This window comes from Salvelinus namaycush, unplaced genomic scaffold (genome assembly GCF_016432855.1).
Source record: "Salvelinus namaycush isolate Seneca unplaced genomic scaffold, SaNama_1.0 Scaffold1236, whole genome shotgun sequence".
In the NCBI taxonomy this organism is placed as follows: domain Eukaryota; kingdom Metazoa; phylum Chordata; class Actinopteri; order Salmoniformes; family Salmonidae; genus Salvelinus; species Salvelinus namaycush.
The window spans coordinates 38,846-62,050 of NW_024057938.1; the positions used below are offsets into that span (position 1 = coordinate 38,846).

The following is a 23,205-nucleotide window of genomic DNA, read 5'->3' on the forward strand; positions in this document are numbered from 1 at the left end:
CTTAGCCTTAACTTACTGTACCTCTAACCTTAGCCCTAACTTTATGTACCTCTGAACTTAGCCCTAACCTTAGCCCTAACTTACTGTACCTCTAACCTTAGCCCTAACTTTATGTACCTCTGAACTTAGCCCTAACCTTAGCCCTAACTTACTGTACCTCTAACCTTAGCCCTAACCTTAGCCCTAACTTACTGTACCTTAGCCCTAACTTACTGTACCTCTAACCTTAGCCCTAACCTTAGCCCTAACTTACTGTACCTTAGCCCTAACTTACTGTACCTCTAACCTTAGCCCTAACTTACTGTACCTCTAACCTTAGCCCTAACCTTAGCCCTAACCTTAGCCCTAACCTTAGCCCTAACCTTAGCCCTAACTTTATGTACCTCTGAACTTAGCCCTAACTTACTGTACCTTAGCCCTAACTTACTGTACCTCTAACCTTAGCCCTAACTTACTGTACCTTAGCCCTAACTTACTGTACCTCTAACCTTAGCCCTAACTTACTGTACCTCTAACCTTAGCCCTAACCTTAGCCCTAACTTTATGTACCTCTGAACTTAGCCCTAACCTTAGCTCTAACCTACTGTACCTCTAACCTTAGCCCTAACTTTAGCCCTAACCTTAGCCCTAACTTTATGTACCTCTGAACTTAGCCCTAACCTTAGCCCTAACTTACTGTACCTCTAACCTTAGCCCTAACTTACTGTACCTCTAACCTTAGCCCTAACCTTAGCCCTAACTTACTGTACCTCTAACCTTAGCCCTAACTTACTGTACCTCTAACCTTAGCCCTAACTTACTGTACCCCTAACCTTAGCCCTAACTTACTGTACCTCTAACCTTAGCCCTAACCTTAGCCCTAACTTACTGTACCTTAGCCCTAACTTACTGTACCTCTAACCTTAGCCCTAACCTTAGCCCTAACTTACTGTACCTTAGCCCTAACTTACTGTACCTCTAACCTTAGCCCTAACCTTAGCCCTAACTTACTGTACCTTAGCCCTAACTTACTGTACCTCTAACCTTAGCCCTAACTTACTGTACCTCTAACCTTAGCCCTAACCTTAGCCCTAACTTTAGCCCTAACCTTAGCCCTAACTTTAGCCCTAACCTTAGGCCTAACTTTAGCCTTAACCTTAGCCCTAACTTTATGTACCTCTGAACTTAGCCCTAACTTACTGTACCTTAGCCCTAACTTACTGTACCTCTAACCTTAGCCCTAACTTACTGTACCTTAGCCCTAACTTACTGTACCTCTAACCTTAGCCCTAACTTACTGTACCTCTAACCTTAGCCCTAACCTTAGCCCTAACTTTATGTACCTCTGAACTTAGCCCTAACCTTAGCTCTAACCTACTGTACCTCTAACCTTAGCCCTAACTTTAGCCCTAACCTTAGCCCTAACTTTATGTACCTCTGAACTTAGCCCTAACCTTAGCCCTAACTTACTGTACCTCTAACCTTAGCCCTAACCTTAGCCCTAACTTACTGTACCTCTAACCTTAGCCCTAACTTACTGTACCTCTAACCTTAGCCCTAACTTACTGTACCCCTAACCTTAGCCCTAACTTACTGTACCTCTAACCTTAGCCCTAACTTACTGTACCTCTAACCTTAGCCCTAACTTACTGTACCTCTAACCTTAGCCCTAACTTACTGTACCTCTAACCTTAGCCCTAACTTACTGTACCTCTAACCTTAGCCCTAACTTACTGTACCTCTAACCTTAGCCCTAACTTACTGTACCTCTAACCTTAGCCCTAACTTACTGTACCTCTAACCTTAGCCCTAACTTACTGTACCTTAGCCCTAACTTACTGTACCTCTAACCTTAGCCCTAACTTACTGTACCTCTAACCTTAGCCCTAACCTTAGCCCTAACTTACTGTACCTCTAACCTTAGCCCTAACTTTAGCCCTAACTTACTGTACCTCTAACCTTAGCCTTAACTTACTGTACCTCTAACCTTAGCCCTAACTTACTGTACCTCTAACCTTAGCCCTAACTTACTGTACCTCTAACCTTAGCCCTAACTTACTGTACCTCTAACCTTAGCCCTAACTTACTGTACCTCTAACCTTAGCCCTAACTTACTGTACCTCTAACCTTAGCCCTAACCTTAGCCCTAACTTACTGTACCCCTAACCTTAGCCCTAACTTACTGTACCTCTAACCTTAGCCCTAACTTACTGTACCTCTAACCTTAGCCCTAACTTACTGTACCTCTAACCTTAGCCCTAACTTACTGTACCTCTAACCTTAGCCCTAACTTACTGTACCTCTAACCTTAGCCCTAACTTACTGTACCTTAGCCCTAACTTACTGTACCTCTAACCTTAGCCCTAACTTACTGTACCTCTAACCTTAGCCCTAACTTACTGTACCTCTAACCTTAGCCCTAACTTACTGTATCTCTAACCTTAGCCCTAACTTACTGTACCTCTAACCTTAGCCCTAACTTACTGTACCTCTAACCTTAGCCCTAACTTACTGTACCTTAGCCCTAACTTACTGTACCTCTAACCTTAGCCCTAACTTACTGTACCTCTAACCTTAGCCCTAACTTACTGTACCTCTATCCTTAGCCCTAACTTACTGTACCTCTAACCTTAGCCCTAACCTTAGCCCTAACTTACTGTACCTCTAACCTTAGCCCTAACTTACTGTACCTCTAACCTTAGCCCTAACTTACTGTACCTCTAACCTTAGCCCTAACTTACTGTACGTCTAACCTTAGCCCTAACTTGCTGTACCTCTAACCTTAGCCCTAACCTTAGCCCTAACTTACTGTACCTCTAACCTTAGCCCTAACTTACTGTACCTCTAACCTTAGCCCTAACTTACTGTACCTTAGCCCTAACTTACTGTACCTTAGCCCTAACTTACTGTACCTCTAACCTTAGCCCTAACTTACTGTACCTCTAACCTTAGCCCTAACTTACTGTACCTCTAACCTTAGCCCTAACTTACTGTACCTCTAACCTTAGCCCTAACTTACTGTACCTCTAACCTTAGCCCTAACTTACTGTACCTCTAACCTTAGCCCTAACTTACTGTACCTCTAACCTTAGCCCTAACTTACTGTACCTTAGCCCTAACTTACTGTACCTCTAACCTTAGCCCTAACTTACTGTACCTCTAACCTTAGCCCTAACTTACTCTACCTCTAACCTTAGCCCTAACTTACTGTACCTCTAACCTTAGCCCTAACTTACTGTACCTCTAACCTTAGCCCTAACCTTAGCCCTAACTTACTGTACCTCTAACCTTAGCCCTAACTTACTGTACCTCTAACCTTAGCCCTAACCTTAGCCCTAACTTACTGTACCTTAGCCCTAACTTACTGTACCTTAGCCCTAACTTACTGTACCTCTAACCTTAGCCCTAACTTACTGTACCTTAGCCCTAACTTACTGTACCTTAGCCCTAACTTACTGTACCTCTAACCTTAGCCCTAACTTACTGTACCTCTAACCTTAGCCCTAACTTACTGTACCTCTAACCTTAGCCCTAACTTACTGTACCTCTAACCTTAGCCCTAACTTACTGTACCTCTAACCTTAGCCCTAACTTACTGTACCTTAGCCCTAACTTACTGTACCTCTAACCTTAGCCCTAACTTACTGTACCTTAGCCCTAACTTACTGTACCTCTAACCTTAGCCCTAACTTACTGTACCTCTAACCTTAGCCCTAACTTACTGTACCTCTAACCTTAGCCCTAACTTACTGTACCTCTAACCTTAGCCCTAACTTACTGTACCTCTAACCTTAGCCCTAACTTACTGTACCTCTAACCTTAGCCCTAACTTACTGTACCTCTAACCTTAGCCCTAACTTACTGTACCTCTAACCTTAGCCCTAACTTACTGTACCTTAGCCCTAACTTACTGTACCTTAGCCCTAACTTACTGTACCTCTAACCTTAGCCCTAACTTACTGTACCTCTAACCTTAGCCCTAACTTACTGTACCTCTAACCTTAGCCCTAACTTACTGTACCTCTAACCTTAGCCCTAACTTACTGTACCTCTAACCTTAGCCCTAACTTACTGTACCTCTAACCTTAGCCCTAACTTACTGTACCTCTAACCTTAGCCCTAACTTACTGTACCTCTAACCTTAGCCCTAACCTTAGCCCTAACTTACTGTACCTCTAACCTTAGCCCTAACTTACTGTACCTCTAACCTTAGCCCTAACTTACTGTACCTCTAACCTTAGCCCTAACCTTAGCCCTAACTTACTGTACCTCTAACCTTAGCCCTAACCTTAGCCCTAACTTACTGTACCTCTAACCTTAGCCCTAACTTTAGCCCTAACTTACTGTACCTCTAACCTTAGCCTTAACTTACTGTACCTCTAACCTTAGCCCTAACTTACTGTACCTCTAACCTTAGCCCTAACTTACTGTACCTCTAACCTTAGCCCTAACTTACTGTACCTCTAACCTTAGCCCTAACCTTAGCCCTAACTTACTGTACCTCTAACCTTAGCCCTAACTTACTGTACCTCTAACCTTAGCCCTAACTTACTGTACCTCTAACCTTAGCCCTAACTTACTGTACCTCTAACCTTAGCCCTAACTTACTGTACCTTAGCCCTAACTTACTGTACCTTAGCCCTAACTTACTGTACCTCTAACCTTAGCCCTAACTTACTGTACCTCTAACCTTAGCCCTAACTTACTGTACCTCTAACCTTAGCCCTAACTTACTGTACCTCTAACCTTAGCCCTAACTTACTGTACCTCTAACCTTAGCCCTAACTTACTGTACCTTAGCCCTAACTTACTGTACCTCTAACCTTAGCCCTAACTTACTGTACCTTAGCCCTAACTTACTGTACCTCTAACCTTAGCCCTAACTTACTGTACCTCTAACCTTAGCCCTAACTTACTGTACCTCTAACCTTAGCCCTAACTTACTGTACCTCTAACCTTAGCCCTAACTTACTGTACCTCTAACCTTAGCCCTAACTTACTGTACCTCTAACCTTAGCCCTAACTTACTGTACCTCTAACCTTAGCCCTAACTTACTGTACCTCTAACCTTAGCCCTAACTTACTGTACCTTAGCCCTAACTTACTGTACCTTAGCCCTAACTTACTGTACCTCTAACCTTAGCCCTAACTTACTGTACCTCTAACCTTAGCCCTAACTTACTGTACCTCTAACCTTAGCCCTAACTTACTGTACCTCTAACCTTAGCCCTAACTTACTGTACCTCTAACCTTAGCCCTAACTTACTGTACCTCTAACCTTAGCCCTAACTTACTGTACCTCTAACCTTAGCCCTAACTTACTGTACCTCTAACCTTAGCCCTAACCTTAGCCCTAACTTACTGTACCTCTAACCTTAGCCCTAACTTACTGTACCTCTAACCTTAGCCCTAACTTACTGTACCTCTAACCTTAGCCCTAACCTTAGCCCTAACTTACTGTACCTCTAACCTTAGCCCTAACCTTAGCCCTAACTTACTGTACCTCTAACCTTAGCCCTAACTTTAGCCCTAACTTACTGTACCTCTAACCTTAGCCTTAACTTACTGTACCTCTAACCTTAGCCCTAACTTACTGTACCTCTAACCTTAGCCCTAACTTACTGTACCTCTAACCTTAGCCCTAACTTACTGTACCTCTAACCTTAGCCCTAACCTTAGCCCTAACTTACTGTACCTCTAACCTTAGCCCTAACTTACTGTACCTCTAACCTTAGCCCTAACTTACTGTACCTCTAACCTTAGCCCTAACTTACTGTACCTCTAACCTTAGCCCTAACTTACTGTACCTCTAACCTTAGCCCTAACTTACTGTACCCCTAACCTTAGCCCTAACTTACTGTACCTCTAACCTTAGCCCTAACTTACTGTACCTCTAACCTTAGCCCTAACTTACTGTACCTCTAACCTTAGCCCTAACTTACTGTACCTCTAACCTTAGCCCTAACTTACTGTACCTCTAACCTTAGCCCTAACTTACTGTACCTTAGCCCTAACTTACTGTACCTCTAACCTTAGCCCTAACTTACTGTACCTCTAACCTTAGCCCTAACTTACTGTACCTCTAACCTTAGCCCTAACTTACTGTATCTCTAACCTTAGCCCTAACTTACTGTACCTCTAACCTTAGCCCTAACTTACTGTACCTCTAACCTTAGCCCTAACTTACTGTACCTTAGCCCTAACTTACTGTACCTCTAACCTTAGCCCTAACTTACTGTACCTCTAACCTTAGCCCTAACTTACTGTACCTCTATCCTTAGCCCTAACTTACTGTACCTCTAACCTTAGCCCTAACCTTAGCCCTAACTTACTGTACCTCTAACCTTAGCCCTAACTTACTGTACCTCTAACCTTAGCCCTAACTTACTGTACCTCTAACCTTAGCCCTAACTTACTGTACCTCTAACCTTAGCCCTAACCTTAGCCCTAACTTACTGTACCTCTAACCTTAGCCCTAACTTACTGTACCTCTAACCTTAGCCCTAACTTACTGTACCTTAGCCCTAACTTACTGTACCTTAGCCCTAACTTACTGTACCTCTAACCTTAGCCCTAACTTACTGTACCTCTAACCTTAGCCCTAACTTACTGTACCTCTAACCTTAGCCCTAACTTACTGTACCTCTAACCTTAGCCCTAACTTACTGTACCTCTAACCTTAGCCCTAACTTACTGTACCTCTAACCTTAGCCCTAACTTACTGTACCTCTAACCTTAGCCCTAACTTACTGTACCTTAGCCCTAACTTACTGTACCTCTAACCTTAGCCCTAACTTACTGTACCTCTAACCTTAGCCCTAACTTACTCTACCTCTAACCTTAGCCCTAACTTACTGTACCTCTAACCTTAGCCCTAACTTACTGTACCTCTAACCTTAGCCCTAACCTTAGCCCTAACTTACTGTACCTCTAACCTTAGCCCTAACTTACTGTACCTCTAACCTTAGCCCTAACCTTAGCCCTAACTTACTGTACCTTAGCCCTAACTTACTGTACCTCTAACCTTAGCCCTAACTTACTGTACCTCTAACCTTAGCCCTAACTTACTGTACCTTAGCCCTAACTTACTGTACCTTAGCCCTAACTTACTGTACCTCTAACCTTAGCCCTAACTTACTGTACCTCTAACCTTAGCCCTAACTTACTGTACCTCTAACCTTAGCCCTAACTTACTGTACCTCTAACCTTAGCCCTAACTTACTGTACCTCTAACCTTAGCCCTAACTTACTGTACCTTAGCCCTAACTTACTGTACCTCTAACCTTAGCCCTAACTTACTGTACCTTAGCCCTAACTTACTGTACCTCTAACCTTAGCCCTAACTTACTGTACCTCTAACCTTAGCCCTAACTTACTGTACCTCTAACCTTAGCCCTAACTTACTGTACCTCTAACCTTAGCCCTAACTTACTGTACCTCTAACCTTAGCCCTAACTTACTGTACCTTAGCCCTAACTTACTGTACCTTAGCCCTAACTTACTGTACCTCTAACCTTAGCCCTAACTTACTGTACCTCTAACCTTAGCCCTAACTTACTGTACCTCTAACCTTAGCCCTAACTTACTGTACCTCTAACCTTAGCCCTAACTTACTGTACCTCTAACCTTAGCCCTAACTTACTGTACCTCTAACCTTAGCCCTAACTTACTGTACCTCTAACCTTAGCCCTAACTTACTGTACCTCTAACCTTAGCCCTAACTTACTGTACCTCTAACCTTAGCCCTAACTTACTGTACCTCTAACCTTAGCCCTAACTTACTGTACCTCTAACCTTAGCCCTAACCTTAGCCCTAACTTTATGTACCTCTGAACTTAGCCCTAACTTACTGTACCTCTAACCTTAGCCCTAACCTTAGCCCTAACTTACTGTACCTTAGCCCTAACTTACTGTACCTCTAACCTTAGCCCTAACCTTAGCCCTAACTTACTGTACCTCTAACCTTAGCCCTAACTTACTGTACCTCTATCCTTAGCCCTAACTTACTGTACCTCTAACCTTAGCCCTAAACTTAACCCTAACTTTATGTACCTCTGAACTTAGCCCTAACCTTAGCTCTAACCTACTGTACCTCTAACCTTAGCCCTAACTTTAGCCCTAACCTTAGCCCTAACTTTAGCCCTAACTTTATGTACCTCTGAACTTAGCCCTAACCTTAGCTCTAACTTACTGTACCGTAGGCCTAACTTTAGCCCTAACCTTAGCCCTAACCTTAGCCCTAACTTTAGCCCTAACTTTATGTACCTCTGAACTTAGCCCTAACCTTAGCTCTAACTTACTGTACCTCTAACCTTAGGCCTAACCTTAGGCCTAACCTTAGCCCTAACCCTATAACCTTAGCCCTAACTTTATGTACCTCTAACCTTAGGCCTAACCTTAGGCCTAACTTTAGCCCTAACCTTAGCTCTGTCCTTAGCTTTCTAATACGAATATACTCTCTAATACTAATATACTCTCTAATACTAATCTACTCTCTAATACTAATCTACTCTCTAATAATAGTATATTATCTAATACTAATCTACTCTCTAATACTAGTATATTATCTAATACTAATCTACTCTCTAATAGTAGTATATTATCTAATACTAATCTACTCTCTAATACTAATCTACTCTCTAATACTAATATACTTTCTAATACTAATATACTCTCTAATAGTAGTATATTATCTAATACTAATCTACTCTCTAATACTAATATATTATCTAATACTAATCTACTCTCTAATACTAGTATATTATCTAATACTAATCTACTCTCTAATACTAATATATTATCAAATACGAATATATTATTTAATACTAATCTACTGCCTAATACTAATATATGATCTAATACTAATTTACTCTCTAATACTAATCTACTCTCTAATACTAGTATATTTTCTAATACTAATATATTATCTAATACTAATCTATACTCTAATATTCATGATTTGTCTCAAACACTCTTTGTGTTTTAGATATAAAGAAAGATCAAGTCACAAGTAAGTTTAGTTTCATCTCTTTTATCTGAGTTCTAAGAATTGTACTTTGTAATTAGAATATGTAAAAAAAGTGTTAATGTATTTTTTTTCAAACGTTATATACAATACTACATGTCTTACTTGCAGTCTAATAATGATGATTTGTCTAAACAGCAACGTGTTACAATGACAAAGGAAGGTTCTACCAAGGACCAGTCAACATCACCAGCTCCGGTATCCCCTGTCAGAGATGGAGCCAACAGGTAAATCACTTTAAATGTTAATAAATATAGGGATAGCCCCCTTTTTTTACATTTTCACCTAAAATGACACCCAAATCTAATTGCCTGTAGCTCAGGCCCTGAAGCAAGGATATGCATATTCATGGTACCCTTTGAAAATAAACACTTTGAAGTTTGTGGAAATGTAAATTGAAAGTAGGAGAATATAACACAATATATCTGGTAGAAGAAAATACAAAGTAAAACAAAAGTTTTTTTATACCACCATTTTTGAAATGCAACAGAAAGGTCCCAGTTCTAGCCAGCACTCTGGTTGAAACTACGATGGTGTCCACAAGATGGCAGCAGTGCATGTGCAAAGTTTCAGACGGATAAGTTGAAGTATGAGCAAACTACATGACATTTAGTGTGAAGTCACCCATGCACATTTGGTTAAATCGTGAAGGAGACATTTGCATTCATATCACATTTATCTGCAATAATATCGTCAAATCTGTATACTTGGACTTTGATTTAGCTTTTCCAGTATTAGTAGCCATATTATAAGTTCAACATTTGCAAAACAACCAAGTTTTTATAACTTCATAACTCTGAATATTCTTATAATTTTTGTGCAAAAGGAAAAGGCATGCTGTCGTACAAGGTTAGCAGCTACATTTTGCGACAGATACAGGGTTTCCGGATATTCCCGTCATTGGCTATCTAGCTAGCTTTGTTTGACCCCGGTTGGTGCTTATTTTTATTTATTCGATCAAATGAAGACCGGCTGTGTAATCAGCGTGCCATGGAGTCGCTCTCGGTCCAAGTTTGGTGTCCTATAGGATATACTACACCCCTAATGATATAGTGAAGTCTGGTTACGTTCTAGGATCTCTGAGAAATAAATAGGGACGTAATTTGACTGGTTGAAACAATGTTTAGGGTTAGATTTTCACAGATTCATTTCTTTGCAAATTGAACGAGTGGAAATACCAAATCGGACCTTTTTAGGATATGAAAAATTATTTTATCTAACAAAATGACACTTCATGTTATCTCTGGGACCCTTTGGATGATAAATCAGAGCAAGATTCCAGAATGTAAGTACACATTTCACCTTCAGAGGTGAATTTATCAAACCTATCGCGGTGAAAAAAGTGTTTTGTTGTTAGGAGCTCTCCTCAAACAATAGCATGGCATTTTTTTGCAGGAATAGCTACTGTAAATTGGACAGTGCAGTTATATTAACAATAATTTAAGCTTTCAGCCGATATAAGACACCTATATGTACCGACATTTGTTGTGTCTCTAAAATCTGCGATCGTGACACAGGGCGCTGCATGATTTACAACTGTCCCGTTAACGGGACGCCTATCCTTAAGTGAGTGTACTAGTTAACTCTCTGTTGTGGTGCAGTTGGTAGAGCATGTAGCTTACAACGCCCAAAATAGTGGGTTTGATTCCTGCTGGGGCCACCCATGACAAAATGGACACTACCGGTCAAAAGTTTGGACACACCAACTCATTCAAGGATTTTTCTATATTTTTTACTATTTTCTACATTGTAGAATACTAGTGAAGACATCAAAACTATGATATAACACATATGGAATCATGTAGTAACCAAAAACAGTATTAAACTAAACAAAATATATTGTATTTTTGAGATTCTTCAAAGTAGCCACCCTTTGCCTTGATGACAGCTTTGCACACTCTTGGCATTATCTCAACCAGGTTCACCTGGAATGCTATTCCAACAGTCTGGAAGGAGTTCCCACATATGCTGAGCACTTGTTGGCTGCTTTACCTTCACTCTGCGGTCCAACTCATTCCAAACCATCTCAAATGGTTTCAGGTCGAGTGATTGTGGAGGCCAGGTCATCTGATGCGGCACTCCATCACCCACCTTCTTGGTCTAATAGCCCTTACACAACCTGGAGGTGTGTGTTGGGTCATTATCCTGTTGAAAAACAAATGATAGTCCCACTAAGCGCAAACCAGAAGGGATGGTGTATCACAGTAGAATGCTGTGTGTAGCCATACTGGTTAAGTGGGCCTTGAATCCTAAATAAATCACTGCCAGTGTCACCAGCAAAGCATCCCCACACCATCACACCTCCTCCTCCATGCTTCATGGTAGGAACCACACATTCATAGATCATCCGTTCACCTACTCTGCATCTCAGAAAGACACTGTGGTTCTTTCTAAAGATCTGATTCAACTGTATATCTGAATATGTAGGTTTCTTCACTCTACCCAAACCAAAAACAGATTTAATGTATATATGAATAGTGTGGAAATAAATAATATTTTGCCTCCTGATGTCGTTCCGATATACAGTGCATTAACAAAGTTTTCAGACTCCTTGACTTTTTCCACATTTGCATCATTCTGGCAACAATGACTGAAACGTAAATAACGTGCCATAGAATTCAACTTGATCAGAGTCCACCTGTGGTAAATTCAATTGAAGGTTCGTAGTCAGGGAGGTGCCCAAGACCCCGATGGTCACTCTGACAGAGCTCCAGAGTTCATTTGTGGAGATGGGAGAACCTTCCAGAAGGACAAAAAGACAACCATCTCTGCAGCACTCCACCAATCAGGTCTTTATGGTAGAGTGGGCAGACAGAAGCCACTCCTCAGTAAAATGACATGACAGCTCACTTGGAGTTTGCCAAAAGGCACCTAAAGGACTCTCAGACCATAAGAAAAAATATTCTCTGGTCTGATGAAACCAAGATTGAACTCTTTGGCCTGAATGCCAAGCATCACGTCTGGAGGAAATCTGGCACTATCCCTACGGTGAAGCATGGTGGTGGCATGCTGTAGGGATGTTTTCAGCAGCAGGGACTGGGAGACTAGTCAGGATCGAGGGAAAGATTAACAGAGCAAAATACAAAATACTGGGGCGAAGGTTCACCTTCCAACTGGACAATGACCGTAAGCACACAGTCAAGACAACACAGGAGTGGCTTCGGAACAAGTCTCTGAATGTCCTTGAGTGGCCCAACCAGAGCCCAGGCTTTGATCCCGATCTAACATTTCTGGAGAAACCTGAAAATAGCTGTGCAGCGACGCTCCCCATCCAACCTGACAGAGCTTGAGAGGATCTACAGAGAAGAAATGGGAGAAACTCCCCAAATACAGGTGTGCCAAGCTTGTAGCGTCATACCCAAGAAGACTCGAGGCTGTAATCGCTGCCAAAGGTGATTCAACAAAGTACTGAGTAAAGGGTCTGAATACTTATGTAAATGTGATCTTTCCGGGTTTTATAAAAACCTGCTTTTGCTTTGTCATTCTGGGGTATTGTTGTGAAGATGGATGAGGGGAAAAAACTATTGAAATCATTTTAGAATAAGGCTGTAATGTAACCAAATGTGTAAAAAATCAAGTGGTCTGAATACTTTCCGAATGCACTGTATAACTCTTATTTAATGTAATGTCTTATGTTGTTGTTGACTATTACTGTTCTGTGCTCTTTCATGTATTTGGGGATCCTAATAAACTAAACCAACATCTCTCTCTCTCTCTCAATTCAATTTAAGGGCTATATTGGCATGGGAAACATATGTTAACATTACCAAAGCAAGTGAAGTAGTTATAATAAACAAAAGTGAAAAACAATACAAATTAAACATTATACTCACAAAAGTTCAAAAAAGAATAAATACATTTTAAATGTCATAGTATGTGCAAATAGTTGAAGCAGAAAAGAGACGATAAATAAACATAAATATGGGTTGTATTTACAATGGTGTTTGTTCTTCACTGGTTACCCTTTTCTTGTTGCAACAGGTCACAAATCTTGCTGCTGTGATGTCACTGTGGTATTTCACCCAATAGATATGGGAGTTTATTGAAATTGAGTTTGTTTTCAATTTTTTTATGGGGGTCTGTATAATCTGAGGGAAAAATGTGATTCTAATATGATCATACATTTGGCAGGAGGTTAGGAAACACAGCGCAGTTTGCAGCTCATTTTGTGGGCATTGTGTCTACTCTTGAGAGCCAGGTCGGCCTACAGTGGCCTTTCTCAATAGCAAGGCTATGCTCACTGAGTCTGTACATAGTCAAAGCTTTCCTTAAGTTTGGGTCAGTCACAGTGGTCAGGTATTCTGCCACTGTGTACTCTCTGTTTAGGGCCAAATAGCATTCTAGTTGGCTCAGTTTTTTTGTTAATTCTTTCTTTCCAATGTGTCAAGTAATTATCTTTTTGTTTTCTCATGATTTGGTTGGGTCTAATTGTGTTGATGTCCTTGTGATCTGTGGGGTCTGATTGTGTTTGTGAACAGAGCCCCAGGACCAGCTTGCTTAGGGGACTCTTCTCCAGGTTCATCTCTCTGTAGGTGTTGGCTTTGTTATGGAAGGTTTGGAATCGATTATTTTTAGGTGGTTTTAGAATTTAACGGCTCTTTTCTGGATTTTGATCATTAGCAGGTATCGGCCAAATCCTGCTTTGCAATCATTATTTATTTATTTTATTTAACCTTTATTTAACTAGGCAAGTCATTTAAAAACAAACTCTTTTCACAAAGGCAAAAGGCCTCCTGCGGGGACGGGGACTGGGATTTAAAAAAATAATTATAAAATATAGGACAAAACACACATCACGACAAGAGAGACAACACTACATAAAAAGAGACCTAGGACAAAAACATAGCATGGCAGCAACACATGACAACACAACATGGTAGCAACACAACATGGCAGCAGCACAACATGGTAGCAGCACAAAACATGGTACCAACATTATTGGGCACAGACAACAGCACAAAGGTCAAGGAGGTAGAGACAATAAAGCAGCCACAACTGTCAGGAAGAGTGTCCATGATTGAGTCATTCAATGAATTTGGTGTTTTACGTTGCAGAGTCTCTCTGGTGTTTGTCCCATTTTGTGAATTCTTGGTTGGTGAGCGGACCCCAGACATCACAACCATGAATGGCAATAGGCTCTATAACTGATTCAAGTATTTTTAGCCAGATCCTGATTGGTATGACAAATTTTGTGTTCCTTTTGATGGCATAGAAGGCGCTTCTTGCCTTGACTCTCAGATCGTTCACAGCCTTATGGAAGTTACCTGTGGTGCTGATGTTTAGGCTGAGGTCTGTATAGTTTGTGTGCTCTAGGGCAACGGTGTCTAGATGGAATTTGTTTCTGTGGTCCTGGCAACTGGACCTTTTTTGGAACACCATTAATTTCAGTTTTACTGAGATTTACTGTCAGGGCCCAGATCTGACAGAATCTGTGCAGAATATCTAGGTGCTGCTGTAGGCCCTCCTTGGTTGGTGACAGAAGCACCAGATCATCAGCAAACAGTAGACATTTGACTTCAGATTCTAGTCGGATGAGGCCGGGTGCTGCAGACTGTTCTAGTGATCTCGCTAATTTGTTGATATATACAGTTGAAGTCAGAAGTTTACATACACCTTAGCCAAATACATTTAAACTCAGTTTTTCACATTTCCTGACATTTAATCCTAGTAAATATTCCCTGTTTTAGGTCAGTTAGGATTAGCACTTTATTTTAAGAATGTGAAATGTCAGAATAATAGTAGAGAGAATTATTTATTTCTGCTTTTATTTCATCACATTCACAGTGGGTCAGAAGTTTACATATACTCAATCAGTATTTGGTAGCATTCCCTTTAAATTGTTTAACCTCTTGGCACATGGATCCCTTTAACGGGATCATTTTCGTACACAACCGCTGAATTGCAGAGCGCCAAATTCCCAAAAAATTACTAAAAATATTTATTTTCATGAAATCACAAGTGAAATATACCAAAACACAGCTTAGCTTGTTGTTAATCCACCTATCGTGTCAGATTTTGAAAATATGCTTTACAGCGAAAGCAATCCAAGCGTTTGTGAGTTTATCGATCATTAGACAAAACATTACGAACAGCTAGCAGCAATGTAGATTGGTCACGAAAGTCTGAAAAGCAATAAAATTAATCGCTTACCTTTGATGATCTTCGGATGTTCGCACTCACGACTCCCAGTTACACAATACATTTTCCTTTTGTTCGATAAATATTATTTTTATATCCAAAAACCTCAAAAACCTGGTGCGTTATGTTCAGAAATCAACAGGCTCGAGCGGTCATGAAGGGCAGATGGAAATTCCAAATAGTATCCGTAAAGTTCGTAGAAACATGTCAAACGTTTTTTATAATCAATCCTTAGGTTGTTTTTAACATAAATAATCGATAATATTTCAACCGGACGGTAAACTATTCAATACTAGAGAGAAAGAAAATGTCGAGCTACAACTTTCGCACGCATGAACTAATCGAAGGACTTACAGCCATCCACTGACGCGTTTTGATAAATCTCGCTAATTTTTCTGAATAAAAGCTTGAAACTATGTCTAAAGACTGTTCACACCCTGTGGAAGCCATTGCAAAAGGAATCTGGTTGATATCGCTTTAAATGGACGAAAGGCAGGCAATGGAACAGGGGTTTTTCAAAATAAGAGGCACTTCCGGGTTGGATTTCCTCAGGTCTCGCCTGCAAAATCAGTTCTGTTACACTCACAGACAATATTTTGACAGTTTTGGAAACTTTAGAGTGTTTTCTATCCTAATCTGTCATTTATATGCATATTCTAGCATCTGAGAAATAGGCAGCTTACATTGAGAACATTGTTTTTTCCAAACATAACAATTCTGCCCCCTTAGCTTCAAGATGTTTTAACTTCCTAACTGATGTCTTGAGATGTTGCTCCAATATATCCACATAATTTTCTTCCTCATGATGCCATCTATTTTGTGAAGTGCACCAGTCCCCCCTGCAGCAAAGCACCCCCACAACATGATGCTGCCACCCCCGTGCTTCACGGTTGGGATGGTGTTATTCGGCTTGCAAGCGTATCCCTTTTTCCTCCAAACATAGCGATGGGCGTATGTGTGACTTTCATGTTGATGCCCTCTTTGCGGGAGTGGGCGGCATGGGGTGGGCAGGAGTGGCATAGGTCTGATCTGAGGGGGCCTAAATGGGGTGTGGGCATGGTTGTCTTGGGGGGGTGTTGATTGGGTGTGGATGTGGCTGGTGGGGCTGTGGTTTGGATGTAGGTCCTCTCGGCATGGGTCCTCTATGTGTAGGTCCGGGGGGTCTGGGCGGGTGTCTGTAGCTCCCTTTAGGTTACGGGCGAAGGTGGGCACTGCTGCTTTGTATAGGTAGACCTGGTGGTAAAGGCTGTTCAAGTCCAGGGTGGAGCGGTGGAGCGGTGGGCCAGGTAGACATTTGGCATTGAGTCAGTCACGGGAAATACTTGCATTTAACTTATCATTCAGTCCTTATAAATTAATATAAATATATTTTCCTTGGCTTTAAAAGTAGCTTCAGACTAAACATGACTCACTCAGTTCCAGATTGGATGGTGTTTTCAGGTTTCTGTTGGGTATATCTTGGAAATAATAAACTTTGGTAGTAGGAATCCTTCCCGGTGATTTTGTCCAAAATCAGGTTGTAGGTTGAGAATTTTGATTTGGAGTGAAGGTTATGTTGAAAAATGCAGGAGATCATCTGCTCATCTCTCTCTCTCTCTCTCTCTCTCTCTCTCTCTCTCTCTGTCTCTCTGTCTTTCTCTGTCTCTCTCTCTGTCTGTCTCTGTCTCAGGGTCCCCACCTGCACCGTCTCAGTGTGGATGTATTATCAGAGCTGAGGAACGCACAGAGCTCGTGCCGGAACCCGGGAGGAGAGAATGAGAAGCCCTGGTGTTATACAACCAACCCCAACATCCGCTGGGAATACTGCAACATTCCCAAATGTGGAGAAGGTACACTCTTAGAAAAAAAGGTGCTATCTAGAACCTCAAAGGGTTCTTCGGTTGTCCCCATATGAGAACCCTTGGAAGAACCCTTTTGGTTCCAGGTAGAACCCTATTGGGTTCCATGTAGAACCCTTTCCCCAGACGGGTCTACATGGAACACAAAATATTTATACCTGGAACCAAAAAGGGTTCTGCCTCTAATTAAAAAGGGTTCTCCTATGGGGACAGCCGAAGAACAATTTTTGGAACCACTTTTTCTAATATTCCCAAATATGACTTCCATAAGGCTTGGAGACCTGATCAGGAACAATATGGGCCCTAGCTACAATGTATGGCTAGGGCCAAGGTGTTTTTCCTGTTCAGGTCTTGAGAAAAAGGGCAATTATTGAGCTACTGATTGAGGTAAGATCCATCTTGTGATGACAGTCTTGACTCTCTGTCCCCTCAGTAGTAGTGAAGACTGTTGACTCTCTGTCCCCCCAGTGGTAGTGAAGACGGAGTCATCGTTCCCTCGCCAGAATCCTCCCCTCCTCCCTCCCTCCGTCTCTCCGGCCTACTCTATGATCATCATCATCTGTCTACTAGCAGCCTTCGCAGCCATAGCCTTCCTCACCATCATCATCATCATGTGCAAGAGGAGGAGGAAGACATGGAAGAACCACAAGACGTACGCTGGGTTATGTCAGCCAATATAGTAGAAGACATTCTGCAGACATTTCTTCAACAGTTAGTAATACACTTAGTAACACGCTTAGTAACACGCTTAGTAATATGTTAGTAATATGTTAGTAACACGGTTAGTAATATGGTTAGTAACACGGTTAGTAACACAGCTAGTAATATGGTTAGTAACACAGCTAGTAATATGGTTAGTAACACAGCTAGTAATATGGTTAGTAACACAGCTAGTAATATGGTTAGTAACACAGCTAGTAATATGGTTAGTAACACAGCTAGTAATATGGTTAGTAACACGGTTAGTAACACAGCTAGGAATATGGTTAGTAACACGGTTAGTAACACAGCTAGTAATATGGTTAGTAACATGGTTAGTAACACAGTTAGTAACACAGTTAGTAACACAGTTAGTAACACGCTTAGTAATATGTTAGTAACATGTTAGTAACACGGTTAGTAACACGGTTATTAACACGGTTAGTAACATAGTAATATGGTTAGTAACACGGTTAGTAACACAGCTAGTAATATGGTTAGTAACATGGTTAGTAACACAGTTAGTAACACAGCTAGTAACACGCTTAGTAACATGTTAGTAACACGGTTAGTAACACGGTTAGTAACACGGTTAGTAACACGGTTATTAACACGGTTAGTAACATAGTAATATGGTTAGTAACACGGTTAGTAACACAGCTAGTAACACGCTTAGTAACATGTTAGTAACACGGTTAGTAACACGGTTATTAACACGGTTAGTAACATAGTAATATGGTTAGTAACACGGTTAGTAACACAGCTAGTAATATGGTTAGTAACATGGTTAGTAACACAGTTAGTAACACAGCTAGTAACACGCTTAGTAACACGGTTAGTAACACGGTTATTAACACGGTTAGTAACATAGTTAGTAATATGGTTAGTAACACGGTTAGTAACACAGCTAGTAATATGGTTAGTAACACAGTTAGTAATATGGTTAGTAACACGGTTATTAACACGGTTAGTAATATGGTTAGTAACACGGTTAGTAACACAGCTAGTAATATGGTTAGTAACACAGCTAGTAATATGGTTAGTAACACGGTTATTAACACGGTTAGTAACATAGTTAGTAATATGGTTAGTAACACGGTTAGTAACACAGCTAGTAATATGGTTAGTAACACAGCTAGTAATATGGTTAGTAACACAGCTAGTAATATGAAAGACAGGAAAAATATTTACATAAGTATTCACACCCCTGAGTCAATACTTTGTAGAAGGACCTTTGGCATTGATTACAGCTGTGAGTCTTTCTGGGTGAGCCTCTAAGAGCTTTCCACACCTGGAATGTACAACAATTGGCCATTATTCTTTAAAAAGTTATTCTAGCTCTGTCAAATTGGTTGTTGATCATTACTAGACAAACATTTTCAAGTCTTGCCATAGATTTTCAAGTAGATTTAAGTCAGGAACATTCACTGTCTTCTTGGTAAGCAACTAGACTGTAGATGTGGCAATGTGTTTTAGGTTATTATCCTGCTGAAAGGTGAACTCATTTCCCAGTGTCTGGTGAAAAGCAGACTGAACCAGGTTTTCCTCTATGATTTTCCCTGTGCTTAGCTCCATTCTGGGTTTTTTTATCCTAAAAAACTCCCCAGATTACAATAATACCCATAACATGATGCAGCCACCACCATGCTTGAAGATATGGAGAGTGGTACTCAGTAATGTGTTGAATTGGATTTGCCCCAAACAAAAGTGAATTGCTTTGCCACATTTTTTACAGAATTAATTTATTGCCTTATTGCAAACAGGATGCACGTTTTGGAATATTTGTGTTCTGTACAGGCTTCCTTCTTTTCACTCTGTCAGTATTGTGGAGTAACTACAATGTTGTTGATTCATTTTCATTTTTCTATCAAAGCTACTAAACTTTTGAAGTCACTATTGGCTTTATGGTGAAATCCCTAAGCGGTTTCCTTCCTGTCCGTGACGGACTATCTTTGTAGTGACTGGGTGTATTGATACACCATCCAAAGTGTAATTAATAACTTCACCATGCTCAAAGGGATATTCAATGTCTACTTTTTTATTTTTTACCCATCTACCAATATGTTCCCTTCTTTGGCATTGTGCATTGGAAAACCTCCCTGGTCTTTGTGGTTTCATCTGTGTTTGAAATTCACAACCAGGACAACAACAACCACTACAGACATCCAGGACAACCACAACAGACATCCAGGACAACAACTATCACAACAGATATCCAGGACAACAGCTATCACTACAGACATCCAGGACAACAACAACCACAACAGACATCCAGGACAACAACAACCACAACAGACATCCAGGACAACAGCTATCACTACAGACATCCAGGACAACAACTATCACAAAGACAACCAGGACAACAACTATCACAACAGATATCCAGGACAACAGCTATCACAACAGACATCCAGGACAACAACTATCACAAAGACATCCAGGACAACAACTATCACAAAGACATCCAGGACAACAACTATCACAAAGACATCCAGGACAACAACTATCACAACAGACATCCAGGACAACAGCTATCACAACAGACATCCAGGACAACAACTATCACAACAGACATCCAGGACAACAACTATCACAAAGACATCCAGGACAACAACTATCACAAAGACATCCAGGACAACAACAACCACAACAGACATCCAGGACAACAGCTATCACAACAGACATCCAGGACAACAACTATCACAAAGACATCCAGGACAACAACTATCACAAAGACAACCAGGACAACAACTATCACAAAGACATCCAGGACAACAACAACCACAACAGACATCCAGGACAACAACTATCACAAAGACAACCAGGACAACAACTATCACTACAGACATCCAGGACAACAACTATCACAAAGACAACCAGGACAACAACTATCACAACAGATATCCAGGACAACAGCTATCACAACAGACATCCAGGACAACAACTATCACAAAGACATCCAGGACAACAACTATCACAAAGACATCCAGGACAACAACTATCACAAAGACATCCAGGACAACAACTATCACTACAGACATCCAGGACAACAACTATCACTACAGACAACCAGGACAACAACTATCACAAAGACATCCAGGACAACAACAACCACTACAGACATCCAGGACAACAACAACAACAACAGACATCCAGGACAACAACTATCACTACAGACATCCAGGACAACAACAACAACAACAGACATCCAGGACAACAACAACCACTACAGACATCCAGGACAACAACAACAACAACAGACATCCAGGACAACAACTATCACTACAGACATCCAGGACAACAACAACAACAACAGATATCCAGGACAACAACTATCACTACAGACATCCAGGACAACAACAACAACAACAGACATCCAGGACAACAACTATCACAACAGACATCCAGGACAACAACAACCACTACAGACATCCAGGACAACAACTATCACTACAGACATCCAGGACAACAACTATCACAACAGACATCCAGGACAACAACAACCACAACAGACATCCAGGACAACAACTATCACAACAGACATCCAGGATAACAGCTATCACAACAGACATCCAGGACAACAACAACCACAACAGACATCCAGGACAACAACTATCACTACAGACATCCAGGACAACAACTATCACTACAGACAACCAGGACAACAACAACCACAATAGACATCCAGGACAACAACAACCACAACAGACATCCAGGACAACAACAACCACAACAGACATCCAGGACAACAACTATCACAAAGACAACCAGGACAACAACTATCACTACAGACATCCAGGACAACAACTATCACAAAGACAACCAGGACAACAACTATCACAACAGATATCCAGGACAACAACTATCACAACAGACATCCAGGACAACAACTATCACAAAGACATCCAGGACAACAACTATCACAAAGACAACCAGGACAACAACAATCACTACAGACATCCAGGACAACAACAACCACTACAGACATCCAGGACAACAACAACCACTACAGACATCCAGGACAACAACTATCACAAAGACATCCAGGACAACAACTATCACAAAGACAACCAGGACAACAACAATCACTACAGACATCCAGGACAACAACAACCACTACAGACAACCAGGACAACAACTATCACAACAGACATCCAGGACAACAACAACAACAACAGACATCCAGGACAACAATTATCACAACAGATATCCAGGACAACAGCTATCACAACAGACATCCAGGACAACAACAACCACTACAGACATCCAGGACAACAACTATCACAAAGACATCCAGGACAACAACTATCACAACAGACATCCAGGACAACAACTATCACTACAGACATCCAGGACAACAACAACAACAACAGACATCCAGGACAACAACAACCACTACAGACATCCAGGACAACAACTATCACTACAGACATCCAGGACAACAACTATCACTACAGACATCCAGGACAACAACAACCACTACAGACATCCAGGACAACAACTATCACTACAGACATCCAGGACAACAACAACCACTACAGACATCCAGGACAACAACTATCACTACAGACATCCAGGACAACAACTATCCCAACAGACATCCATGACAACAACAACCACTACAGACATCCAGGACAACAACTATCACAACAGACATCCAGGACAACAACTATCACAAAGACAACCAGGACAACAACAATCACTACAGACATCCAGGACAACAACAACCACTACAGACATCCAGGACAACAACTATCACAACAGATATCCAGGACAACAACAACCACTACAGACATCCAGGACAACAACTATCACAAAGACATCCAGGACAACAACTATCACAACAGACATCCAGGACAACAACAACCACTACAGACATCCAGGACAACAACAACCACTACAGACATCCAGGACAACAACAATCACAAAGACAACCAGGACAACAACTATCACTACAGACATCCAGGACAACAACTATCCCAACAGATATCCAGGACAACAGCTATCACAACAGACATCCAGGACAACAACTATCACAAAGACATCCAGGACAACAACTATCACAAAGACATCCAGGACAACAACTATCCCAACAGACAACCAGGACAACAACTATCCCAACAGACATCCAGGACAACAACAACCACTACAGACATCCAGGACAACAACAACCACTACAGACATCCATGACAACAACAACCACAACAGACATCCAGGACAACAACTATCACAACAGATATCCAGGACAACAGCTATCACAACAGACATCCAGGACAACAACTATCACTACAGACATCCAGGACAACAACTATCACTACAGACAACCAGGACAACAACAACCACAACAGACATCCAGGACAACAACTATCACTACAGACATCCAGGACAACAACAACCACTACAGACATCCAGGACAACAACAACCACAACAGACATCCAGGACAACAACAACCACAACAGACATCCATGACAACAACAACCACAACAGACATCCAGGACAACAACTATCACTACAGACATCCAGGA

General features: G+C 41.2%; 1 protein-coding gene across 1 annotated transcript in view; it reads left to right on the forward strand.

Moving 5' to 3' along the window:
- Positions 1-23,205, forward strand: part of LOC120036190 (muscle, skeletal receptor tyrosine protein kinase-like) — a 55,641-nt gene that overhangs the window by 28,932 nt on the left and 3,504 nt on the right. Inside the window, exons 13-16 of the mRNA XM_038982667.1 lie at positions 8,966-8,989; positions 9,143-9,231; positions 16,812-16,971; positions 17,449-17,632. Coding sequence (XP_038838595.1) covers positions 8,966-8,989; positions 9,143-9,231; positions 16,812-16,971; positions 17,449-17,632 — 457 coding nt within the window. The remainder of the gene's footprint in view (positions 1-8,965; positions 8,990-9,142; positions 9,232-16,811; positions 16,972-17,448; positions 17,633-23,205) is intronic.